Source organism: Artemia franciscana, unplaced genomic scaffold, assembly GCF_032884065.1.
Source record: "Artemia franciscana unplaced genomic scaffold, ASM3288406v1 Scaffold_188, whole genome shotgun sequence".
Classification (NCBI taxonomy): domain Eukaryota; kingdom Metazoa; phylum Arthropoda; class Branchiopoda; order Anostraca; family Artemiidae; genus Artemia; species Artemia franciscana.
This window is the reverse complement of record NW_027062997.1, coordinates 479,623-498,284: the sequence shown is the minus strand read 5'-3', so window position 1 is coordinate 498,284 and position 18,662 is coordinate 479,623. Positions and strand designations below refer to the sequence as shown.

At 38.1% G+C, this 18,662-nt stretch overlaps 1 protein-coding gene across 1 annotated transcript in view; it reads left to right on the top strand.

Annotated features, from left to right (window-relative positions):
- LOC136042727 (uncharacterized) overlaps window positions 1-11,041 on the top strand; it is a 44,742-nt gene extending 33,701 nt beyond the window's left edge. Inside the window, exon 6 of the mRNA XM_065727688.1 lies at window positions 10,656-11,041. Within this exon, the coding sequence (XP_065583760.1) occupies window positions 10,656-10,883 (228 nt within the window). The 3' untranslated portion in view covers window positions 10,884-11,041. The remainder of the gene's footprint in view (window positions 1-10,655) is intronic.
- The last annotated feature ends 7,621 nt before the right edge of the window (window positions 11,042-18,662 follow it).

The window sequence follows — 18,662 nt, the reverse complement described above, 5'->3', positions numbered from 1 at the left end:
AAATTGTTATAAGTTGTTTTCGGAAGGCCTTCAAAGCAAAATATTTTGGGGTCTACAATTTCTTTTTATCTTCGTTACCATAACCAAACATCGGACAAAATTAGGACGAAACATGAATCTTAACTTCTCTCTACCATAATTTTAATCCAAATGATTGACAATGAGACTTTAAACTGCCTAAAAATTGAAATAATCTAACAAAAGGAAATTTAAAATTTACTTAAATTTAAGTCCTAAATCAAATTTAAAACAAATTTTTTGCCCTAATATCTGCTGCAAGAGAACTCAAGGGAATCTTTTGTATACATCTTGTTCCATGTCGGGATTTCCTGGTCTTGGAATCTACATTCCACTTCTTTGACTACCCCACACCTTTTTTGCAATTCCTTGATATTTCCTCCCATCATTACAATACTCTAAGAAACAGTATGTCCATTTTATCGTTGTCTCCCCTTCAATGCCATCGCAACAAAACTAAAGGTGAAGGTAAAGAATACAACAATGGACTTTATAGCTCCTACTTGCGGTGCTGATCTCCATTTCATGGCCTTTGAGCTAAAAAATGCAAAGAGAGGGGGCCTGGGGGGTAGCTACCCTTTACTTTCACATAGCCTTCCTCTTTATCTTCCCAAAATTTCACCAGGTACCCATTTAGAGCTGATTCAACTTTGGCTAAGCATATAGAATCATGCCGCTGGGCCCCTTTCCAAAGTAAATAACCAGCAACACCAGGATTTGGACCCATCTCCTAACTCAAAAGATTTTATACGTGTAACCCACTAATTTTGACTCAACTTTGGAAGCAAATTAGGGGATAGCTAATTGACTTAGACTTCTGAAAAGCTGTATGAAAATTGTCCTAGTCTTAGAGTTCGCATTGCCACATCAAGCCACACTTGCCTCTAAACATTAAGCTAAGCAGTCCACACAAAATAGAGGGATGGCTATCCATTATTTCATTACTGAATGGAAGTTTTAGGAAATTTGACAATTTCATTCTTTTATAAATTTCATTTCTTTGTGGAAGGGATTCCAAAAACTCACAAATTTATTGTTTTTAGGGCCAAATTTACCTGAGCGGTTCTTCCTATCAATATTGAGACAAGATATCCCTTCTATTTTCTCTTCAGTCTGAGGAATATATTTAAACCATGCAAGCAATTAGGCTGTAAAATGGACTTTTAATCTCCAATTATTTAAAGTATTTTTATAGTGAAGTGAAATACTATGTAGTGAAATGATTTATTTACAGTATATTGTTAGGCAACTTTTTGTAAATCGCATTATTTTGATAGGATCCTATTTAGTTAATATTTTTCTAAGTTTTGTTTTTGCCCTTGACCAGTCGTCTCTAATAATTAGAAGTGGAACATATACCAGTTTTGTAATTTTTCAGGAGAGTTGTTTTAAATCGAATGTCAGTGGGTATCAAGCCATGGCTAATAGTAGAAAAAGCCAAGGCGTAGAGTCCGATTGAGTGAGATGCAAATCCGGCTTTAACCTCCCCCCCCCCCTATTAGGATTGTACAAAGTTTATATCAGGTCATTTGTTAATAGATCGGTCCATTTATTATCCGTCCATGTGTCATTCTTAGGGCAGAAGAACTAAAGTAGATAGTCATAGAACTAAGATAGTCATAGAAGTGGGACATATGTCAAAAAACAGAAAAATTTTGTCGGCTGTGGTCGTTCTGAAAGACGAAGCAAATAGCAATACCTGATAAAAAAAAACGTACACCACTTAGAGACTTATGTATCGTTTTATATTTGTAAAGGTACGATATAATACAATTCTGACCGCACTTTTCAATTGATCGTGCTTAGTTTAGCCTTGACACATAGAACTCATTTCTGACCAAAATATCCTTTTCATTTTCATTTTCAAATCATTGTAAATGGAAAAGTTAAACTTTGGCGTAAAAGCGAAAGGTGGATTAGAATGAGTGTGATAGAGAAAATGTGATGATTTTACTATCTACCCTCTACAGTTGACTAGAAATGAAAAAAGCTAGTGCCCATTTTAATATTCAAAAGTGATTGGAAAGTAAAAAGCCCCTCACACCCATCATTTCTATAAAAACATACCTACAAAATTTTGAGATAGCCATTTGGTTCAAAATAGTTAGACAATCCGAAAATTATGTCTTTGAGGATACACCTCCCTAGATCCCTCAGGGAAAGAGCTGTAAGTTATACCCCCGGGGTATAAAAGTTGTCTTATAAAAATGTTTAGTGGTCTTATAAAATTTGAAAGGGTTTTGTTCGATTGCAACTTGAAAGTTCTAGTGGCCTTTTTAATAGTTATTAGTGATTTGAGGGCAACCTCAAATCACTAAAAACCCCGAAAATCCCATGCATATCATTCTTCCCAACCCCTCCAATAAAAATTTTGAAACAGTGATTTTATCGGTTTTTTCTATAAGAATCCGAATTTTTGCCTGCTATATTTGTGACTGACGAAAATTCAAATAAATTTCTAATAATATATGCCCAATAGAAAATCTGGATGACTTACTTTACTTAAGTCCCATCCAGCCTTGGTGGTCGTCTCAGGGCCTCTCTCCTCACAAGCGAATGCATTTGTCACCTATACTGCTCCATATTTTTTGCCAATCTGAGAAGACCAGGGAGGTTGCAGTCAGATAAATTCTCCTTCCAGTGCTTCGGAGGGTGAGAACCTTTGATGCGACCATCGAAGGCAATTTTCGGTAGTTGATTGTTGTACATGCGCTGGACGTGGCCAAGCCACCTGAATTGTTGGACACGGACCCTGTGCAAGATGGGAGTGTTATACTGCAGTCTTCTGAGTAGGTCGGCATTTGAGACTCGATCTACGCATGTTATGCCAGCGATTCGACGCAGCAGCTTTGTCTCAAACGCGGCGAGTTGTCTGGAGTCATCTATTCTGACTGTCCTTGTTTCGCAACCATACTTAGCAATAGGAATAATGATGGAGCTGAATATTTTAAGTTTTAGCTTCACAGAGATTCGATTTTGCTTCCATATTGGCGTCAGAGCTTTGAAGCTAGTGCTGCCCAGAGCGAGGCGTCTTTTGATATCAACTGAGTGGTTATTGTCTTTCGTGATCTGGCTCCCGAGATAAATGAAACTGTCTATCCATTCTATTTCCACTCCATTAAGCTTTATTTTTGGTAGGGATCAGTTATTGAACCTTGACACGCGCCCGTATTTCGTTATATTCTCGTTAATTTTCATTCTGAAGGTTCCCGAACCTACTTCCAGGTTGTCTGGTTTGGAGTTCAGTGAGCATATCGGTTATATGCGTTAGATCGGTTAATGTACGTGGTTAGATTGCGTGTGATCTTCTTTTCTGTTAAGAAGCTCTCTGCTCTCTGGATCTTGTCTATTAGCTACAGCACGCTTTCTTTACAAAGTTGAATGATCTCATCGGTGATCTATGGCTTTTCGGAGCCATTAGTTCTTCCGAGGACTGTCTCAGCTGTGTGTATGAAGGTCTCAGTGCTCTTGTTGACTAGGACGTCTAAATATTTCCTCTGGATTCATTGAAGAATTCTGTAAGATAGTTTTGAGAGCCAAAATCAAGATTCATCTGGTAACAGTTGCAAGTTGACTCGTCTTTCAGAAGCTTAGAACAGAATCTCGGGAATTTATCTGGAATTTTGTTGCCGACTTAAGACAGAGGTGGAAAGATGCCATTACTAGTGCGTGATCACTGTCAAAGTCTCCTTCAGCAAGAGCGACTGTGTCTAGCATGCTAGTTTTCTATTGTTTCGGCACGAGTACATAATCTATGCAGTTTTGGGTGGTTCCGTCAGTTGATCTCCTTGTGACTTTTTGTCGCTCTCTATGTTTGAAAAGAGTGTTGGCCCCTATCAGGTCGTTATCCCGGCAGTATTCCAGAAGGCACCCACCTTTTCTGTCTCTGGTACCATGTCCGAATTATCCCATGACGTCTTCATTACCGTCGAGCTGACAACTGCATTAAAGTTTTCGATAACGAGAATTATATCTTTTATGAATGGAGTATTTGAGGCTTTGTAGTTGGCCGAAAAAAGAGTCTTCATCGCTACGAGAAGAATTTGGCACATAAACCTGAATGATGCTCAGGTTCGCAGTCGAACCTTTGAGCCGGATACCAATGATATGTTCGGAGACTGGAGTTGTGGAGATAAGTGATTTCTTTGCTTTCTTCGAAAGAATAAATCATACTCCTTGGCGATGAATTCCATCGTTATGGCCCGACAAAAGAAGTATTGTGTCCCCAATCCTTTCAACACCAGTTACTGAAAGATGGGTTTTTGAAAATGTTGTTGAGCGGGTGGAGGGGGGGGGTCCGATTCCAGATTTGTTACGTTGGAAGCTGTAGTTGCGGTGTAGCCGGTCGTCAGGCTGTCAGTAATCTTTCCAACGGAGCTGGTCGTCACATCGTCTACTACTCAAGACGCGGTAACTGGTTCATTGGTTTACCGGGCGCGGTAGATGGTTCGTTCTTTACCCCGGTCGCGGTAGATGAAATCGCATGGTCGTTGGATAAAACCCCGGACGTGTTAGCATTGGTTCTTATAAGTTTTCCTGTCTTCATCATTATTTGGTTCGAGAGCAATATCTGAGAACAAAGGATGTTCTGAGAAGAAAGGGGCCTGGTTCTTGAATGAAGGTTTCCAGGAATCTGGTCGGACATTGTATATTTTGTATAGTTTCACACCTCCACTTTCTTTGAAAAAAAAAAAAAAAACTTTAGTGAAGCCTAAAGTTTAACCTAAATGAGCATAGTGTGCTTTGTTGTAGCGAAGCCACCTCCTCAAAATGCCTGGAAAGCCTCAGCTTAATACTTTAAACGTCCTTTAATTATTGCTTGTGGGGAGTGTTGAATAAAGTCAAAACGCTATATACTTGCAGATAGTCATAAGAATTTATAAAAAATGTCTCAGGAACAGCCTAAGGTATTAAATTAAAACTTTTCAAGTATGTTGAGCGAGGTTTTAAAGTACTGAAAAAGTCCTTTATGTACGCTAAAGCTATTACTAGTACTTTTAATAAATTTCTCCTCTTTTCCTTCTGATGCTATTATTGAAGCTAGGGGTATTAAGCTGAAACTTTTAGGGAGTGTTCGGGGGAACGTTAAACTAAACCAAGACACATTATGCAAAGGTTGTAATTCTCATTAAATCCTTTAGGAAAGGAACTAGATCAAAACTCTGGTTATCAATAGAGTATATCTTCATAATGTATATCTTAATAATATCTTCATAATGTTAACTTGTAACTTTCAGGACAACGTCAAGGGGAATATTTTAATAATCAAAAGGTAATATAAGTGTTCTATTGCTAATGCTACTACTGTTGCTACTACTTTCACTAAGGCTAAAGTTACAAATGCGAAACTTATATTGGCCAGTGGTAAAATATTTGGCCAGTGGTATATTGGCATAATTACTGAATCTTTCAGCAATTTTGAACATCATAATTGTCTCAAAGTTTTTATTGAATATGTTTTGAGAAATGATGAGTGAGGGAGGGGGCTGATTGCCTTCCAATTACTTTTAATACTTATACAGGACACTAGAGCTTCCAATTTTTATAGTCAAATGAGCCCTACTTGAGGTTTATACGACCACCCATACAATAAAACTGTATATGCCAGGGGCTGATCTAGAAAAATATCTTGGGGGGCCACTGAATCAAGGGTGCCAATGTGATTCCAGATTCTTGGTTCAACCTGCCTAAGACCATAGGTAGGCGTGCCTTTTTACCTCTCATCCTAGGCAATCTAATCGTCCTACGTCAATTTAAATTCTTGGTCAACCTGCCTGAGACTTTAGGCGGGCGTGCCTTTCAATAAGCTAACAAACAAAAATTTAACAAACAAGTAATGGTTCAATAAGAGAGTCATACTTACTCTTGCTTATCATCTCCTGTAAGTTCCAAATTAGTATGCTTAGGCATTCTTGAGTTACGCCCTTTTGACAACCCATATCCACATAGCGTGTATTAATGTTGCTCAAAATTTTCCTCGGTATTCTCTGAAAGTCACTTGAATGCCTTTTGACTTTTTGGAAATGAAAGATTAAACATGCCCACATTTCTCAATAACATATATTACAGCCCACGTCCTGATAGCTGTGATAGGAGGTCCTATGTCAATTTAAATTATCGGTCAACCTGCCAAGGGGCTTGTTGAAATGAGGTCAACCTTATTTCATTCTTTCAGAGTCCAAGGCATTCCAGACATCTTGATCCTCTTGCTTGCACGAAGCTAAAAACGCTGCAGCTCTGCACAAGTAATTCTTATAATACTGTGACTTGGCATATTGTGTAAGTGCACCATCTTTTCCCCCAGACACAGCCACACTCCACCGGTATTGGAGTTTCTTATTATGACACAAAAACTACACCAAAGTCCCTCGTGTTCTTGGTGACGGCTTACCACAGCCAGGGAAACCGGGCAAGAAGCTCTATGTTAAGTCGACGAGTAACTTCATACCCCTTTCGTCTTTGTATTGGAGTCGGAACTTCGGCTTGGTTCTTTGGCTTCCATCTTTTATTAAGAAAAAACGTAATATCTCCAGATGTTAGTTGGTTTGTTTCTTTTAGTATCACTGCGAAACCGAAGTCAGAGGAGGGCGTCATGCTGGTGTCAAGGGAGGAGGATATACTGCCACTTGGGTGTGTCGTCTCCATCTGCTGCATCTTAGTTTTTGTATCATCTCTCGGTCCTTCTGGTAGCTGATCAGAATGTTTCACTTCAATGTCTGTGTCGAAATTGTGGGAAAAAGTCGGCGGTGACAGTTTGTTATCCTTGCTGAAGTTGGTAGGCAGTGTCTCTGTAGTCGAATTTGTGTGAGAACTAGATGGAACGGATAACGGGAAACTTGAAGTTATCGTCTGAGTCTTTGAATGAGCATCCTGAACTGAGGAAAACGACAGACTTGTGGCATCTGAAAAAAATTTTGTTTTGTTTTTTTCATGTTAAAGAAAACCCTTTAAAAATCCTAGTGAAGGTAGGCGACTCAAAATAATTGATATTTTTCTCAACTTTCGTCGACCCTAAATCCAAAGTGTCTAGGCAAATTTGTTTTTCTGAGTTAGCTTTTTTTCTAAACAAATTTATAGGGTTATATTAATTCTGTCTGATCAGTATATTGACCTCCAGTGCTCAATCAAGTACTAAATTATCAATTCTGAGTATTCATCTCGTTACAACCAGTTAGGTCATGGTCATTTTTTTCTTTGTAAAATTCCCCGTTAAGCAGTGAAAAATAAGAATAATATTCTCAAAAATGCACCCTAAATAGACATACAGCATTATCTTATGATGATATTGTTCACTTCAGAAATGGATGGTCTTGGATGTTCTGCCTTATCTCAATATAGGTTGTTTTGCCGAAACACGGTCAAAATGCTGTTTTACACGTGTATTAATAATTTACATCTTAACTCATTAGCGCCCAACGTTCCCAACTGGGCACACCTTACTTTAAATTTTTTATGACTAACACGGTAGCAGCTAGGCTAAATTTTAAGGTTCCCTTAAACTGTCATAAGAAAGAGAAGTTCTCAAATTTTTTGGGACCTGAATTTGGTTTAGTTTCGTTCTCTGGATTTTTTTTTTTAATACAGGAAAAAGTATGTTCTCGGTTTCTAATGGTAACCAGGGAATGTAAATGGTTGAAACCTCTTGTTTTAGGATTTTGTTGTTCTATAATCACCACTCTTCGAATCTATGAAATAATTTCACCAAAATGTCTGCAAATTGAGGATGCAGTATCAGTTAACCAAAAGTGCTCCCAACCAGGAAAGTTGGGCGTTTTGCAGACCTAAAATTTTTCACATGTTTCGTTTTAGGCCATCACTTCTGTTTTTCAGATGGATCCCAAGAAATGTGCTTCTATCAAAGAAGCTCTAGGGGTAATTAATAAAAAAAAATAAGGGGGTAATATTGGGGTAGTCAATGACGAAAAGGAGGAAAACGAGGGCAATAAAAAAATCTGAATAGTCTCCCAAGTTGTTTTGCAGGGACGATAGAGCTTGAGCTAATTGATCCTTGTGAATCAGCCAGTCTACGTTGACCTTATCAATCTGGGTAGTTTCCAACTTTCAAATTATATTCAGATGAAACAGACGACGTTCCACTAGGACTTCGTCCTAGGAAGATGTTATTCTACCCTGTATCTTACTACAGTCAGGAAACTCAAAAAGATAGAGCTTGTGAATTAGCTCTCCCAAATCCCACTCGGCAAACTTAAATATCCAACACATTTCCCAAAACCCCTTTTATAATGTGTCTCCTCTCCCGTGACTCATCCTCATACCCCTATCAATAACTCCCGGAAACCGTACCCTAAATCGCCGCTCTCTTAGGAAAGAGAATCGAAAAAATCTGCCAAAAAAAAATAAAAGAGAAAACACATTATGAAGATGAAGATCTACCCTCAGAATCAGTACTTCAACTAGCAAGCAAGTTTAATTATATGAATAATTTTTCCCAAAAACGAGGTTTTTCTTAGAATTTTATGACGGAATGATTCGTAAACTGATCTTGCGAGTAGTTTCATGTCTAAATCTCTAACAGATCGAGAGCAAAAGATTAAAAAAAGAAGAACAACGGAATAAGAGTGCCAGAAATATCTTGGGGGAGGGTTGCCCCCTCCTACCCCGTGGATGCGTTCTTGGCCTAAATTACTTTTAACTCTTTCATTCATCTAATTTCAACCAAATTAGCTATGTAATTAAAATAAATAGATGGATAGATTTATTCACAAGAAAGCCCTATTGGGCCATTCGCTATTTAATTAGTCAAAAAACTAAAATTAAGGATTTAGTTTAGGGGGAGGGACTTTATTATTAGTCAAAACTTACCTTTCAATTTCCGGATATTTTACTAAATATCTGGAAATATCCTTTGATCCTCTTCCACATTCAGTCACCAGTCTTCGTCTCTCATCCATTCTATGCTCGCATCCAGATTGTTTCTTTTTATCCATTTTGAAATTTTAGCTACAAAGCTACTTTTCAATCTAATGTCAAATTGTGAATTGACAAATAACTATAACTTCCGGTGTTACCAAACGTTTATCTGGTAACACGAAGAAAAACTGATTCATCAAACCATGAATTTGCTATGCTCGTAAAATAGGGGAAAGCTAGCAGCAATCAAAAGATTTTTATGCCAATTTTGCAGATATATACTGAACCGGCTGAGGATAAATAATTTTTGTTCGTTTTAAGTTTCAACTTTGCTCTTTACGTTCATAAGAAAGCTTTATTTTGTTGTTGTTAAATGGGTAAATAAGCTACGAATAATTGACCAAATTGACAAGTTTACTACAAAAAATAAAAGAAAAAGAACGGAATTTGACTGGGGGTGCCAAAATATCTTGGGGGTCCAGGGCCCCATGGAACACCCCTTGGTATATGCCCCGGAGCATAAACTTAAAAACCCTTGCCCCTGAGCTCTGGAGGATTTGTCAACCTTGGAGGCACTGCTATATGTTCTCTGAATTTACTTCCGATGGTTGTCTTAAAGAATCTTTCAGATGCGCTTAGGTAAAACAGGAATTCGTGGAAAAGGATGTTGGTTGGCTTCTATCACTTTTGACTCTTAAAAAGGGAACCAGAACCTTAAGTTTCTAATCAAATGAGCCTCCTCTAAAGTTTATGCGACCACCCCTTCCACAAAAATCTTATATGCCCTTGGGCATGACTTATAACCTTTCCCCATGCTCTGGGGTTTTCAATCAACCACGAAGGCCTTGTTATATGATCTTTGTACTATTTTGAATATAATGGCTATCTCAAAATTTCTATTTGATACATTTTGGGAAAGAGGACCAGGGGGGGGGGGCACTATTTAGTCTCCGACTCTTAACTCTCAAAAAGGGCTTTAGAACTTCTTATTTCCAATCGAGCTAGTCCCTTCACCTCTTCCACAAAACTTTATATGTTAACAATGGCCAACTTGTATAACTTATAGCCCCTGCCCCTGAGGGCTTTGGGGGTGGAGAAAGTTGTCATCCCCGAAGACTTAAGTCCCAAAGACCTTTCAACCATGAAGAAACAAAATGGCGATCTCAAAATTTAGTTTTGATATGTTTGGGGAAATAGTAATCGTGAGGGGGGGGGGGCTAATTGCCCTCGAATCACTTTGTCTCTAAAAGAGGGAACAAGAAGTTTCAATTTCCAATCGAATGAGTGCCTTTCGATGATTATATGACAATCCCTTGTCTACGCTGAGGCTTAGTCAGAGGAAAAGATTACACTGTCCTAACATCGTTCTTTAGTTAGGCAGCGCAATTGCTCTGCTGTAATTTTCGCTAATATTGAAATACTAATGGGAATAGTCAATTAACAATTGACATGTCTTCAAAAGCATTGAAAAATGGAAAAACAAAGTCTTGAATATTAATTGCAGAATAATAAGAGTAAATATGCTATAAAATTAATAATGAATACTTCATATTCCTGTTGTTAATTTTTTTACATTTTATTTTGCAATTTAATTGTTTTCCATTTTCCACGAAGAAAAGAAGAGATAAAAAAAGATGAAAATGAATATGAACGCCTAAAAAAATAATTTTTTTTAAGGTGAAAGCATTGAGAAGCATTTTAAATTAATGTTGATTTTGTTTAATTGCCCTAGAATCTTGAGCTTTATTTTCTCTTCTTCTTTCCAGGGTTGTCGTGAAGTGACTAGCAAAACGCTTGAAACTGTGAAGACATATTGTTCAAAGCTTCGGTACCTAGGTGCTTGTATCTATATGTCAGATAAACCCAATTTATTGGATACTCTGTCGTTACTGAAATTGGATTCAGACCTTGATGAGGATTACAGTGATGATTATTACAGTGATGATTCCAGTGATTACAGTGATGGTAATTCCTGGGATTCCGGCGATTCCTAAGATTACTGCAATATTATCACTCTGACGATGAGGATTACTTCAATATTTTTTTCTCGTGAGTTTTTGCTGTCCAATAGCACAGCAAAAGCATATCTTGCGAGACTGTGATCAATATGATATTTCATTGTTTTGATAATAACAGTTGTTCTACTACTACTAATCAATAACCTGTATTATTTGTACTATCATCATTGTAACTTTAGCAGTGAAGGTAGTTTTTAGTTTAATGGTCTTTCAAGCTGAGACTGTCTTATTTGATTTTTATTTAACAATAAGTTGCGGCTGATCGTTTTATGTAACTATCTTCTAAATTAATGTATGTTGTCCTTTTTTGTTTACATCACTAAAAAAGAAAGTTTTGAATACGAGTAAATTCTTGGAATGATCAAAACATGTCCCAATTTCCTGAAAAATAAATAGAACTAAGATACCTTAAGAAGCTACGTAGGAGGCTTTTTAATAGAGCAAAAAAAAATCGAAACTAATCTTCTACAATATGAAAAAAATTATTTAATCGCAGCCTTGCAGACAAAGCTTTTCCTATGGTTGGTGTTGCCCGAAAAAATGTATTCTAGCGCCCCTTCCTGACTCAAATATAAAGTAAAAAAGTCAAATTAAAGACGAAAATTTGATCAAAATGGGTAATCCCCCAGCCCCTCAAGTGACGGTGTACCGGGCAAATGTCCAGGTTTCCCCTCCCTCCACTTATTGAATGGCTTGCAGATTATTCAAAATTACGAGTTACTGGAATAGTATCAGGGTGTATCAAATATATATCAGTATAGGAAATAATTTGTCAAATGTAAGACAACCATAAATCACCATAAATATATAAATGAATACCAAAATAAATGCATAAATTCTTATAAATAACTGACTGAATCTCAAGACTTGCACAAAAAAGAAGAGTACAGCTGAAGCCCCTCGTGCCTTCTATATAATTGGACATAATTTGCACTTTACTGAAAACAATTTCTATTTCGAGCCATGTGTTTAAGTTCTCATAATATCGAAAAATAAAAAATTGACTCCATCATAACCGACATTTCTTAAAAATCAGATGTGGATCATCAGTTAACTTATGTACCAATCCCTAAAGAAGCCACGGGGGAAGTCAACTCTACTCCTCTTCGTTTTTGCTCGTTTAGAGTTTCTACTCCATTTTTATTGTAGTTTCTCTTTGTTTCAGGTCTCATTTATTTGTTCATAATGATTTATGGTAGCTTTAAGCTTGAAAAATTGTTGGATTATTTCTGCTCATCTTCGGGTGAATTTAGTTCTTTAATTTCGTCCGAAATAATTCTTTTTATGTATTTCAAAATTAACAATTTTTGGTAATGGAGTCTTTTTCTTTTATTTAAATAATATTTTTAATCTTTTCGGTTTTTTCTATAAGAATTCGAATTTTTGCCTGCTATATTTATGATTGACGAAATTTTTCATAAATTTCTAATAATATATGCCCAATAGAAAATCTGGATGACTTATTTGACTGAAGTCCCATCCGGCCTTGGTGGTCGTTTTGGGGCCTCTCTCCTCCGAACGAATGTATTTGTCGCCTATACTATTCTCTGTTTTGTGCCAATCTGAGAAGACCAGGGTGGTTGCAGTAGGATAAAGTTCTCCTTCCAGCGCTTCGGAGGGTGAGGGCGAGAACCGTGGATGCGACTTTCGAAGACAATTTTTGGTAGTTGGTCGTTGCACATGCTCTGGACGTGGCAAAGCCACCTGAATTGTTTAACACGAACCCTGTACAGGATGGGAGTGTTATACTGCAGTCTGTTGAGTAGGTTGGCATTTGAGACTCGATCTACCTATGTTATGCCAGCGATTCGACGCAGCAGCTTTGTCTCAAAGGCGGCGAGTCGACTGGAGTCATCCACTCTGACTGTCAATGTTTCACAATCGTACATCGCTATAGAAATGATGATGGAGCAGAATAGTTCAAGTTTTTGCTTCACGGAGATTCGATTTTGCTTCCAAATTAGAGTCAGAGCTTTCAAGCTGGCGCTGCCCAGAGCGAGGCGTCTTTTAGTGTCCACTGAGTGATTATTGTCTCTCGTGATCTGGCTCCCCAGATATATGAAGCTGTCAACCCATTCTATTTCCGCTCCATTAAGCTTTATTTTTGGTAAGGATGGGTTATTAAACCTTGATGCGCGCATGATTTTCGTTTTATTCTCCTTAATTTTCATTCTGAAGGTTCTAACTACTTCCAGGTTGTCTGCTTTTGTTTGGAGTTCAGCGACGGATCCAGCGAGCACGTCGATGTCATATGCGTATCCCAGCTTGTCGATTACGATCCCTCCTATCATTGCTCCATTGGTTGCTTCAACATGCGACACTACACAATGGAGGAAGAGATTAAACATGTGAGGTGAGAGGATACATCCTTGCAAAACACCAACAGAAGTTTGGAATCCTTCGGTCGTTCCCTCAACTGTTTGTACTTGGCTTCTGAACCGCTCATACATGTTACAAATAAGTGATACGATATTTCATGGGAAGCCGTAATGCAGAAGTATATGCCAAAAGCCATCTCTCCAAATTAAGTCGAAAATTAAGACCGTATGATGAAGTATTTTTCCATTGCTTGTCTAATGTCGAGCGGTTCGCTTGGAAACCGGCCTGATACTCCGGAATGATTTGACGGGTTAATACTTTTATTCTGTCCAGTAGTATCTTGGTCAACACTTTGGTAGGCTGGCTTGTCAAGCAGATTGGACGGTAATTGTCACATTCGGCTTTGGATCCATTCTTATGCAGAGGAATTATGGCAGCGGAACACCTCGTTTTCAGGAAACATTCCTTGTTTTAGGCAGCTGTGGCAATTCTATGGTCGAGGTCTGTTACAACTTTTGAGTTGACTTTCAGGAGTTCTACTTGCAATCTATCTGGTCCAGGCGATTTATTTGATTTGAGTGACTTCAAGGCAGCTTCAAACTCGCATCTGAGTGGTGGTGGGCTGGGTTCCAACGAGAAGATAATTAAATTCCTAGGAATGGCAGGGTTAAGATTGATTGGGGGGTTGAACTTTTCATGAAAATGTTGTTTCCAACTCTCTTTTATCCCTGTTGTGTCGTTGATGGGAGTCCCGTCCTTATCCAGGAGTACATTTGTTAGTGTAGTTTTTCGCCTCGATAGCTCACGTATTCTTTTGTACATGCCCTGGGTATTGCCTTTCCAGAAGTCGAGCTCGCATTGGTCACATTTGTCATGAATGTTCGCGGTTAGAGTGCGTGTGATTTTCTCTTTTGTTAGTCGCTTAAGATGCTCATAAATGTCTCTGCTTTCTGGGTCTTTCCTATTAGCGACAACACGCTTGTTTTTACACAGTTGAATGATCTAATCAGTGATCCATGGCTTTTCGGCACCATTAGTTCTTCCGAGGACTGTCTCGGCTGTCTGTATGAAGATGTCGGTGCTCTTGTCGAATAGGGTGTCTAAATCTATTTCCTCTGGATTCATTGAAAAATTCTCGAAGAGGGTTTTGAGAGCCAAAACGAGATTCATCCGGTAACGGTTGCAAGTTGACTCGTCTTTCAGAAGCTTAGTACGGAATCTCGGGACTTTTTTCTGGAGTTTTGTTGCTTACTTCAGACAGAGATGGAAAGATGCCATTACTAGTGTGTGATCACTGTCAAAGTCTCCACCAGAAAGAGCAACTGTGTCTAGCGTGCTAGTTTTCCAGCGTTTCGGGACGAGTACATAATCGATGCAGTTTTTGGTGGTTCTGTCAGGTGATCTTCTTGTGACTTTTCGTCCCTCTCTGTGTTTGAAAAGAGTGTTGGCCACTACCAGCTCGTTGTTCTGGCACTATTCCAGAAGGCACTCACCTCTTCTATTTCTGATACCACGTCTGAATTTTCCCATGACGTCTTCATTACCGTTGGAATTTGAGCCAACTACTGCATTAAAGTCTCCAATAACGAGAATTATGTTTTTTTCGGAATGGAGTCTGTGAGGCTTTCGAGTTGGCTGTAAAATTTCTCTGAGTCTTCATCGCTGCGAGAAGAATCCGGCGAATAAACCTGGATGATTCTAAGGTTCGTAGTTGAACCTTTGAGCCGGATAGCAATGAAATGTTCGGAGATTGGAGTTGTGGAAATAAGTGATTTCTTTGCTTTCTTTGAAAGAATAAATCCTACTCCTTGGCGCTGAAGTCAATCGTTTCGACCTAACAAAAGAAGTGCTGTGCTCCCAATCCTTTCAAAACCAGTTACTGGAAGATGGGTTTTTGACAGACCAATGATGTCCAATTTATACTTGTTGATTTCTCTTACGTGTAGATCCTTCTTTCCTTCCTTAGCCAGGGTCCTTACATTTAGAGTTGCTATTGCCAATGTTGTTTTAAGGGTAGAAAAGGGTGGAGGGGGTCCAATTCAGGATTTGTTACGTTGGAAATTGTAGTTGCGGCGTAGGTGGTCGTCAGGCTATCAGTAATCTTTCCAGCGGAGCCGGTCGTCATATCGTTGGCTACCCCAGATGAGGCAACTGGGTCGTCGGTTGCCCCGAACGTGGTAGATGGTATCGCATGGTCGTCGGATAAAACTCCGGACATGGTAGCATTGGTTCTTATAAGTTTTCTTGTCATCATCATTATATAATTTGAGAGCAATATCTGAGAAGAAAGGATGCTCTGCTAGATTTCGAGACAGCGGCCTTCTACTTCTCTCGGTCTCTAGCAGGGGCCGTTGACTCGTGTACGAGTTCATCCACCATTTGGCGTCCTGCATGGCTAATACAATTTTCTCATTAATGAGAGGAGGTTTGGTGTCTGCCGGGACTTGTCCACACGCCGGTGAGCCATATGCATCAACATCTCAGGGGCCTCCTTCTTCCTGTGCACAAATTTATATCCCCCTTCCTTGGGTGCCTCAGTTTCATTTTAAGAAGCCTCGAGGGCTGGGTCCCCCTTAGTCCACGCCTCCTTATTTTATATTCGAAGCTATCATTTATATCTAAAGGAATTTCCCCTATCCGCCACCTGGGCACGCCTGGCACCTGAGGGAAGGTTTCCAGGAATCTTGATGGACATAGTATATTTTGGTATAGTTTCACACCTCTACTTTCACTGAAAAAAAAAACTTTTTTGAAGCCTAAATTTTAACCTAAATGTGCATAGCGTGTTTTGGTGTATAGCTCACGTTAAAAATTTGAGAACTATTATGAAAGCAAAGCAGTTATTAGGGCCAAGAGGCTTTGCTTGTAATGGACCACAGAGAACAAGAATAAAACCCTTTTACAAAATATATACACAAAAAAAAACAAAAAAAAAACAAAAAAAACCACTGGAACAAGACAAGGACATTTAACAGATAGGATATTTAACAGATAGAAGATTTAGAAGGAGATATAACATATAGCTGAAAATGATTTTAAAAGAAGAGAAGAGACATACAAATTAGGATCGAATTAAAAAAGAGAAAGAAAAATTAAGAAGAGACAAATAGATATATTAAGATAATAATGGCTAACAGTTAGGGACAATCAGTCGGTGATATGACAACTAAATTCACCGCCTGCGAGTTGTTTATTACATTTTTCATGAGATATTTTATAATCTATAAAGATAGACAAATGCTTTTTGAACGAAAGACAATGAAGCAGGTGAATAGTCAGACCAGTAATAACGACCATCAAAGAGATTGGGAAAACGGGATGGATCTTCAAACGTTCAATACAGGAAGGTAGGGATAATAAACTACCAGCGCCAACGTCAGTGTAGCGTCTGTAGACGAAACAGCGTCTATGGTGTCTGACCGTTGGTAGGTCAACTAAATGTAGCAACTGCGTGTTGTTGTGTAGTTTATTACCTTTTTCAAGAGATCCTTGATAGCCTATAAAGATGCATAAATGTTTCTTGGAAGAAATACGATTAAGATGCTGAATAGTTAGACAAGTAATAGAGACATTCAAAGAGATTGGGAAACTGGGATGGATCATCAAACGTTCAATATAGGAAGGTAGGGATAATAAACTACCAGCGCCAACGTCAGTGTAGCGTCTGTAGACGAAACAGCGTCTATGGTAGGGGGAGGATGCTCTGTCATGGTGACATTCTTGTCTTATGAAAGTCTTACAGAAATCCAAAAGCCGTCTTAAATGCTTTTACAGGTGGCTATTACAATTACACACCTTTTAATATATACAACCTGAAAAGCTTAAAAAAGCATTTCGTCCACGCTCTGAAAAGGCCTCTCACTCAAAGGTAACTAAATCACTCAAATATTATATTTTGGTATATTTCATTAGGATTAAAGTACCTTTACGTCTTGAGTGTGCGCTGTATAATTAATAAGTACCATTAATTATGAAAGTTTTTATTAAAGTGCAAGACATCAACTTAAGTACATTAAGCAATGCAGGTATTGAGAGAGGTATTAATATTTTTGTATATTTCATTAAGGATTAAAGTACCCTTACGTCTTATAAGTAGTCTTATAAGTCTTATTATTTATACAAAATCCTTTTGTATAAATAATACCTTTTGTATTTAGGTATGCCTGATTTGGGAAGATTGTTAAAGCAACGAGCATTTAAAATATACTTGCTTCAACATCTACTTGAGGTGTTTTTTTTCTTCTGTATCTATTGTGTAAACTTAAGACAAGTGATTAAGAATCGGCTCAAAGAACAAATGTAAAAAGTTTATATTAAATTTTCCTCTCAATATGCTTTCTATTTATATCTTGGAAATTGAGATCCTGTACCTCCTCAATCTCTTCTAAAGTAGGACTTATCCAAAGAACATAAACAATAGACAAAACGTACCAAGGCTGATATTTTTTTTTTCTCCGTTTTCACCATAAATCTTATATTTATTGTTTACAAACTTTTTTTAGAGAAAGAAAAGGTGAGGAAGAGGGAGCGAGAGAGAGAGAAAGTAAGAGAGAGAGAGGGGGGGTGGAGATAAAGAGAGAGAAGGAAATGGGCACAGAATAGTTTGACATCATCCTCACAATTCTCTGAATGTTTCACTTCTATAGCCTATTCACTGCTATAGAGGATAGCAGAATAGGCACAGAATAAGGATGGGAAACGGGCTTAGGTACAGAATTCATGACCTTCCAAGTAATATTAAGATCATTGCTGCCTGCAGAGAATTATTTTTGGTATTAGAGGAACTATTATAAGCTAGTGTATATATTATTATCAACGCTGGTGGTTGATTTTCGTGGTAAGAGGATAGTTGGTCAATATTGAATGCCCTTATGTTCAGAGTTTAAAATCCTTATGCTCAGGCATTAAAATCAGGGTCTAATAATATGTTTTATTTTCCGTAGCAGAAGGAAAATAAACATATTATTACTTCTGCTACGGCTACTACTGAGGGTAAGGCTATAGAAGTGAAACATTCAGGGAATTGTGAGGATGATGTTAAACTAAATCAAATCACACCGGCATGCTGGTTGTCAAAATAGTACATCAGCAGTATCATAAGAACGGCTTAAGATATAAAGTTGAAACTCTCAGACCCTGTTGAGAGGGATGTTGAACTAAACAAAAGACACTATTTGTAAGCTTCTACTGCAACTACTAACTTCAACTACCGTGACCACAACTATTTGCGACTCTAATTATTCTGGACTGCGACTACTTGTGACTGTGACTGAATATTTGCAACTGCAACAACTTGGGACTAAGAATTTCACTACCTGTGTCTACGATGACTAAAGAATTTGATTATTTGCGACTACTACTAAATCATTATTTGCAGCTGAGAAATGCACTTTAGAATCGCAGAGCGTCTGACGATGAAACTAAGCTCATCACTTA